Source organism: Nicotiana attenuata, unplaced genomic scaffold (assembly GCF_001879085.1).
Source record: "Nicotiana attenuata strain UT unplaced genomic scaffold, NIATTr2, whole genome shotgun sequence".
Classification (NCBI taxonomy): Eukaryota; Viridiplantae; Streptophyta; class Magnoliopsida; order Solanales; family Solanaceae; genus Nicotiana; species Nicotiana attenuata.
This window is the reverse complement of record NW_017670465.1, coordinates 1-8,584: the sequence shown is the minus strand read 5'-3', so window position 1 is coordinate 8,584 and position 8,584 is coordinate 1. Positions and strand designations below refer to the sequence as shown.

Sequence of the window (8,584 nt, the reverse complement as noted above, 5' to 3'; positions counted from 1 at the left end):
TTACTTTTTAATACCCATGTCCAAACTATTTACTATTCCTACCCATGCGGCCTAATTTATTTATGCGGCCCACATATTTCACCCGGCCCAATCTACCCACTGTCTTTAAAGTCTTATCTTCGTTCTTTACACTAGACTAAAGAATCCAGCCCACCTATTTCACCCGGCCCAAGCTACTTGTTTTTCCTTTAATAATAGTAGTATAGTACAGTATCTTGAAAATACATTATAGCTGCATACCTTTTTGCTTTTTCTCTTTATTCCTATCTGTTATGTCATAGTAGTATAGTCATTTATAGTTACCGAAAATTAGCCAGTAGAATTGTATACCCTGCTGGTATAGTTATATGCCGTGTTGATATCATATGGTAGTTATAATATTTTTTGTTGGTTTAGTTGAATTTTTAAGTGAATTCTATTTCTGAAATTATTTTATATGAACGTGTTTTGAAGTGTTGGGATTTCCTTGTGCCTATGGACTTAGATTATAAACCAAAGGTTGATTGGGATACCAACTGCCATGTTATTCGTCAATTGAAAGAGAATTTATCAAAGAGGCAACTTCGGCTGTTTAAGAAAATATGCTTTGGCTATTTTTTGAATCTGCCACTAGTTATTGTGCAGATTCAGGTTATGCACCATTTTCTTATTAGAGAAGTACATCATGAGGTGCAAAAGGAGATGTGTTTTGTAGTGAATGATTCTAGGTTGTGCTTTGGTTTGGGTGAATTTGCACTTGTTACTGGCCTGAAATTTAAGGGTGATACACGTATAGAGAGCATAGCAGAGAATAGGTTAATTTCAAAATATTTTGGGGCTGCATCCGTGACATTGGCCCAATTAGCAGACTGTTTTACGAAGAAGAAATGGGAAACAGATGATGATGCGTTGAAGATAGCAGTTCTTTATTTTGTGAGCAGCTTCTTACTTTCTCAACTCAAAACAAAGGTTATTTCACGGTCTTATATTGACTTGGTTGAGTGCGGTGATTTAAATAATTATCCCTGGGGTATAGATGTTTATAACGCTACAATCGACTCGTGTTCCAACAAGTTTCAAGATAAGCCTTCTTTTTATAGACTCGGTAGCTTCCCGTTGGCTTTACAGATTTGGTTGTATCAATGCTGCCCAAGTTTGGATGGTCACTTTGCTGATCATATTGGAAACAAACTTCCACGAATTTTGAATTGGGTAGTCATGGGTCAAATACCGAATGAGCGAGTTACTTTGCGAATGTCTAGCTTGCAAAGCGAGAAGGTAATTTCCCCATAGTTTTATTGCCTCTCTTAATGTTTTGGTACAGGAGTTTAGTCACGGGTAGTTGTAGCAATATCCCAGATTAATGATATTCTCTGTTGGTATACATGTATACCATATTGGTATCATATAGTAATATGGATCATTTCTTCTACTTATACTTTTATTGCTACTTATACTTTTAATTTTCTCATTCTTTTATTGCATCTTTTAATATTTTTTTGTACAGTATTTTAGTCATGGGTAGTTGTAGCAATATTCCAGATCAATGATATTCTCTGTTGGTATACATGTATACCATATTAGTATCGTATGGTAATAGGGATCTTTTCTTCTACTTATATTTTTATTGGTACTTATACTTTTAAATTTCTCATACTTTATCGTATCTTTTAATATTTTTGGTACAGTAGTTTAGTCAAAGTTAGTTGTAGCAATATCCTAGATCAGTGATATACTCTGTTGGTATACATGTATACTATATTGATATCATATGGTAATAGGGATATTTTATCTTTCCATACTTTATTATCATTTCTATTTCTAACTAGTGTGTTTAATAATTGCAGCTAAAGAATATCACCCCAACTGATGATGAGAAGCAACTATTTGATGTGCGTGGTCTAAACTTTGAAATTGAAGTTGAGTGCACTGACAGACAGCCCGATAGCTTTCAGGTTTTTGGCACTCAATTTCCAAAGACACAAAGTATGCATGAAAGTACTGGAGGTAATTCCCAACCTACCAATGCTGAGGTAATGAAGGAGTTACAAGGTTTGAAGCTTTTTCTAGAGAACAAGTTTGAGGAGGTGCTTGCAGCTATTGGTAGGCAGTCAATGAAATCAGAGGGAAATTCAGCGGTATTGATTTTTTATATAATATAATGCTATAGTATATTGATCAAAGATGCAATATATGCTTATATGATACTATTCCATTCCTTACTTTTAGTGCACATAGTATTTTTGTAATATATATAATAATAAAATTGTTAGTTTCTCATTTTCAGCATAAGCAACAGGATAATGATCCTAACTTTCGTGAGATGCATAATGACTATGACCAGTTTGAAAGGGGCCATGTTGGGAATGATCATGTAGTTATTGGAGATAGCACGCCCAAAGCGCCTTCTAGTATGTAAATCACACATTTGATTTTTTTTGCTGTTATTTTTTGAAAATAGTACTCTTGCTTATACTTTTATATGTTTAGTGTCTGGTTTTGGTGGAGTTGGTCCAGATGGAGGTGCCACTGCTGTCAATGTGAAGAACGTCACAGCAAGTCATGGCGTAGTTAATGATGATTTGCATTCTGGTAACATGTTGTATATGTAATTTTTTTATTGTTCTTTTATTTATTTAACTCTATGTATTTGTGCGTTCACTAACCTTTTTTTTAAAATTTTTTTCAGCACCCTTCGTAAATGAGCATGATTTTGGCTTGGATTCTAACTTTGAACTGTCTGCATCTACAATTGATCAAATCACCGCCATTACACAACAAGCAACATATAAGCAGTCATCTCATGATATTAAAAAGTCGGGACTTGCTCCGCTGCCATCAGGAATTCCTGTACATACACGAGCAGATGTTGTTATTGAGTCTAATACTGCTCCACAGGATACGATGTTGATGTTACTAATTCTGTAGTTAGTATGTAAATGAGAGGTTTTTCATAGTTTTTTTTATTTAAGTAGTGATGCTGATAATGCTTTTATGTGTTCAGCATCTCGGGTTGATGGTGTTGGTCAAGTGGATGTTGGTGGCAGTACTGTGAATTTGCCTTCTGGTAATGTCTTCTATTCATTTTTTTTTTAAATTTCTTAACTTTGTATATTTGTTTATTCACTAGCATTTTTTAAGCTCCATATCGACATGGGGGTAATCTTCACTTGGATTCTGATTTTGAATATACTGATTCTCAACTTGATCTAATTGCTGCCATTACACAAGGAGGGAGACGTAGTGTAAATCAATCTGAAAATGAACTGACAACTCGTGATGTTAATAAGTCTAAACCTGATCAGTCAGTATCAAGAAGTATTGTCCAGACACAAACAGATGTTGAAACAACTCCTGCAATTTTTACACGGAGAAGGCGCCCTGCAGCTGCAAAACAGTCGCCGTATATGAATGACTGGCAATCTGGTGTTAGTGCAGTTGAGGGATCCTCGAAAGTTATCAAAGGAAGATTTCAATTTGTAAATGACATTTCAGTGGCTGTCGATTATAAGCTTACGACTGCATTCTCAAACCTTGTCGAAGCAAACATGCAATTGGGAGAGTGCGTATTCGTTTCCATGTACTTTTCTTTTCATATTTTCTTAATTTTTGTTGTTATATTTCTTATCCATATCTTTTTTATACGAAATAGGGAAGTGTATTTACCTGGTGATCAAAAGCTGGACCCTTGTTTTGATTTTGAAGTTGAACAGATTGATGATAAGACATTTTTCCATACCTTAAACTATTCTGGCAGGCCGCTGTCTAGTTCGGTATGTGTACTGCTTTTTATTTTTGTTGTTGTAGTAGTTCATTCATATTGTTAGTGTTAGTCATCTTTTCTTCCTCTTTTTTTTGCAGCACTTGAATATTATATTCTACTATCTTAGGAAGAAGACGAAATATGGAATTAATATGCCAATCAAAGTCACAACTACAGATACTCTTTTTAATAATATCATTCAAAGGGTTTTCACAAATTTGTAAAAGGTGGGAAACAAGATCATTTGATTGATAGATCAGACGATATCATGGAGTACATGAAAGGATTTAGGATATATTGCAACACTCCATGGCACCAGGTTGATCATGTCCACTTTCCAATTAATTTGGCAGAAAAGTTGCATTGGATATTGAGGTGTGTATCATTCCACAAGAGATGTTTTTACGTATATGACTCGCTACGTAGTCGAAAGCACAAAAAAGCTATTCAAAAGGTGGCAGAGGCATATGCTGTGTTGATCCCCCTGTTTCTAGTTAGCATTGAATTTTATAACCAAAGAAGTGACATTGTAGTACAAAACGGTATGCACATGGGAAAGGAGTTGACTGATCCTTTTGAGATTGAACTGATTACAAATCTGCCAACACAGCAAAATTCGTAAGAATAGTTACTTTTTTTTACATTTTTTTCCTCATTCATATTAACATTTTTCACTTCTATTCGATTCTTATATTCTATTCATTTGTTTTATTTTAGAGATTGTGGAGTATATGTTACATGCTTTGCTGGAGTATATTGTTGAAGATCTTCCAATTCCTGTTGCCAATTTTGATGTGGATGGTCTTCGAGCTAGGTTTGGTATACTGTTGTGGCACTATGGGAGGAACAAGCAGTTGCATGGCGAATCAAGTGAATCTGACGCTCCAGTAGCACCTAAAAAGACTCGTGGAAAGAAACGCAATAAGTAGTATAGGTCTCTTTTTGGTTTTAGTTAATCGTAGCATGAAAACTTTGCAGGATTTTAATAGTTTTTGGTGAAGTATGGTATTTTGCATTATTAGATTGTAAAAATGCTAGCTTTTAAAAGTGTTTTCTATGAATACAATTGTAATAGTATAATATGTTGCTATAACTGTTTTAATAATGGAATGTATCTTTATTTTGTTTTATTAGGCTTTTCTTAGGCTTCTTCTATAAAGTTGTTGGTTTATTAGGAGTGCCTTTCGGAGACAGAATTTTGTTAGCACTTGAAGTCAAGACGTTAGTGTACAACATGGCTGTTACAGCAGCACTGTTAGTTCCTACTCCTACTGCCATTTGTAGTAGGAGGAGCATTGTTAGTTCGTTGTAATATACCATCAGAAGTTGTTTTTGGAGGTGTATTTTTAAGGGAGTTACGACGTTCAAAAAGAGGAACTATGTTGTTATTTTGTAGAAGAACAGGGCGATCATTGATTTGAATGAGAAGAAATATTTTTAGAAAGTGAACTGGTTTTGAAATTATATTGAGAGTAGTTGTTAGTTGTAGTTAAATCTAAGAAAATCTGTGCATAATTTTCATTGCTGCACCAGTTGTATTCTGCAAAGATTTTGGTTTAGGTATATTAGTGTAGTAGAACTATATACCAATCAGGTATACTGATATAACATTTGGGTATCTGTTGTATTTGAGTACCTTTTTTTCCTGCAGCAACTAGATGTAAGTACTGACATTAGTTGCAAAGCGTGCGCATTTTGGGTATCACGTTGTATTTGGTGCACCATTTGTATTTCTTCGCATATTTTGGTTTAGCCATATTAGTGCAATACAACTATATACCAGTAAGGTATACAAATATACCATTTTGGGTATCACCTTGTATTTATGTACCTGATGATGTACAATAACTGCATGTAAAGCTTCCAATTTGTTATACTTCAATACAGACATGAGCTGCAAAGAGTCCCCATTTTGTTAACGAAGTATGTACAAATATTGCATTTGCGGCACCACTTCTATTTCTACACATATTTTGATACCAATAAGGTATAAAGATATACCAATAAGGTATACAGATATACCACTTGGGTATCACATTTATATTTTAGCATCTTTTTTCCTGCAGCAACTAGAAGTAAATGCATTCCACTTTTATATACTAAAATAGAAAATAAACAGATTCTTATTGAAAACACAAGTAGCCATATAAATTTGTTGCCAAAAAGTAATTTGGCAAAGAATCATCATACCAAATATATGTCTAGTGCAAGAAATGCATTTTATTTATTTGCAATTCAAATGATATTATTCTACGATATATGAGTTCTATAAGAATATTGAAGCATTATATCAATCTCCCTTTGGAATATTTCGGCATGTTCTCCGGTTGTGTCCTTTTCTACCGCATAGTGCACATGTAACTGTATTTCCTTCCCAGCCTCCTATGCCTCTTTTCTTTTTAGGTCTTCCTGGTTTGATTTTTCCTTTTGGTGGCAGTACCACCTGCGAAGAGACATGTTCTGGAATTTGCCACGTTGTTTCATCTAGCAAAAGATTTACTGGTATCTCATGTGTTTTTAGCAAGTAGTCTATGCTGTAGTAATCCGAGCAATACTTGTATGAATCCATATTAAATTTTTGTATAACTGCCATTGCATGTGGACATGGAATATCGTCTAGCTGAAACCTCCCACAAGTGCAGTTTTTTTCATGTAGGCGCACCACATTTCTTGTTTGGCCGTCAATTACTAAATGTAAGAATTGAGTTGATGGCAACACCTAGTATAATTTTAATTAAGAAAAGTCATTAGCTATATGAAGTAATAGTATTTTTTAAATAACAATATTCAGTTGTTTAGGGAAATCACTAAGGTAAAAAAGTAAAACTACAGTACATGAAGTGTTTTTATGATTTTGAAAATGCATACCATCATCGTCTGTGACAAGATAGTATTATCTGTCAATATTTTTTCATACTTTGCACCAATCTTCATAAATGATTCCACTGCATCCTTCCAATTGGTGTAATTCCATTTTTGAATCAATGTTGTCATAAAGTCAAGCAAATTCACAAATGGGAGGTCTCTTGCGTGCTTGTTTGCTGCATTTACTGATTCCGCAATATTCGATGTCATGGTCATGGTTCTATTTGCTTTGGAATGCACCCGGGACCATTTATCATATCCAATATGAATCAGGTATGTTTTCACTCTACTATCAATAGCTTCTAACTCTGCCATATGCCTGTTGAATTCTTCAACAGTGTATGCTCTTGCTAACGCAAAGTATACTTCTTTGATTTGTTTTTGGCTCTTCCTAATGTTTGTCTTTATGTTGTTGCATAGATGGAACTTACATGCACAATGAGGGACTTCTGGATAGACTATTGAAGTTGCTCCCCATATACCATCATGCCTGTCTGATACGATGCACATTCCCTCTCTTTGTCCATGATTTCTCTGAACTGCATGAAGAACTTCTCCCACGATGCATCATTTTCCGAATCAACAATTGCATATGCGAGGGGTAGAATTTGTCTTGTAAACCCAAAGAACAAAATATCAATTACAACAAACAATATTAATTTAGCATTTCATATAGTAGTACATTCATAGATATGTGCAGGTATGTAGCAAAATAACTATATACTCTGTTGGTATACTTATATACCATACTAGTATCATGCAATATTTGACAATCTTTTTTGTTTCTTTAACTGAATGTAATTGGATTGTACACACAATATTAATTTAGTATTTCATATAGTAGTATAGTCATAGGTAGGTGCAGGTATGTAGCAAAATAATTATATACTCTGTTGGTATACTTGTATACCATACTGGTATCATATGATATTTGACAATCTTTTTTGTTTCTTTAACTGAATGTAATTGGATTGTATTCTTACCCTTTGCGTCTTGCGTGGAAGCTGTGAGTATGGTCCCTCTATATGTTGACTTTAAAAAACTTCCATCAACTACAACTATTGGCCTACAATAGATCCATCCTCTAATCGATGCATATATAGCTATGAATGCATACAAGAAGCTCCCATCTTCTTCAGTGTGTAGTCGTGTCACTGATCCCGGGTTAGCGTACTCTAACATATAAAGATATGTTGGTATTTTCTTGTATGACTCACTTGGTGTTCCTCTCAACAATTGCATTGCTTTTTCTTTTGATCTCCACGCTTGCATGTAGCTTAAGTCCATACCATATGCTTTTTGGATGTCTCTTTGGATATCTGTTGGTGTATATATGGTTTTCGGGTCAACAAGTTTATCTTGTACCACAACTGCAACAAAAGCTGAGACAACTTGCTTTTGTGAACAAAATCTCTTATCATTTAAACAACTGTGGACAGAATTGAAATCCGTCACTTTGAAAAGATTTGATGCTCGCATGCTTGATGCTTTAAGTCTCCAAGTGCATCTTTCATCCACGCATTCAAGGATATACCTGTTTATAATGCAAATACAGTTATGTATCATGTTTTATTGATAAAAAATACACACAAAAATCCGTACAATTATATACTCACATAGTATACTCATATAGCACACCTATATACTGTATCAGTATCATATTTTACTGATAAAAAACATAGACAAAGCAGACAATTCTATACTCACATAGTATACTGATTTAGCATACATATATACTATATTATTATTATATTTTACTGATAATAACAAAGACAAACCAATACAATTATATACTCGCATAGTATACTGATATAACATACTGATACATAGACAAACCAATACAATTCCATACTCGCATAGTATACTGATTTAGCATACTTATATACTATATAGGTATCACATAGTTTTTTACTTTTAAACTAATGCAGACTAACCTTCTTGGGTCATGATTTATTAACCCGTACTATTAGACATTTT

General features: G+C 34.1%; 2 protein-coding genes across 2 annotated transcripts; one reads left to right on the top strand and one right to left on the bottom strand.

Moving 5' to 3' along the window:
- Positions 1 to 474: 474 nt before the first annotated feature.
- On the top strand, positions 475 to 3,966 carry LOC109239828. The gene is made up of 9 exons (XM_019406419.1): positions 475 to 1,257; positions 1,827 to 2,117; positions 2,267 to 2,390; positions 2,470 to 2,571; positions 2,669 to 2,903; positions 2,955 to 3,046; positions 3,121 to 3,541; positions 3,632 to 3,752; positions 3,841 to 3,966. The coding sequence occupies exons 1-9, from the start codon at positions 475 to 477 to the stop codon at positions 3,964 to 3,966; spliced, it is 2,295 nt and encodes a 764-aa protein (XP_019261964.1).
- A 2,066-nt stretch (positions 3,967 to 6,032) lies between these two features.
- Positions 6,033 to 8,141, bottom strand: LOC109239827 (the record flags this gene model as incomplete). Its single annotated transcript, XM_019406417.1, has 4 exons — positions 6,033 to 6,461; positions 6,611 to 7,009; positions 7,090 to 7,219; positions 7,725 to 8,141. Coding segments are annotated over 4 exons (1,375 nt in total), but the record flags the coding sequence as incomplete, so codon positions are not given.
- Positions 8,142 to 8,584: the final 443 nt, after the last annotated feature.

Bases quoted from the DNA above. Each gene is read 5' to 3' on its own strand.
- LOC109239828 (XM_019406419.1), top strand. From the start codon at position 475: ATGGACTTAGATTATAAACCAAAGGTTGATTGGGATACCAACTGCCAT. The intron at 2,391-2,469 runs GTATGTAAATCA...TTATATGTTTAG, and splicing joins CACGCCCAAAGCGCCTTCTA to TGTCTGGTTTTGGTGGAGTT. The intron at 3,047-3,120 runs GTAATGTCTTCT...GCATTTTTTAAG, and splicing joins TACTGTGAATTTGCCTTCTG to CTCCATATCGACATGGGGGT.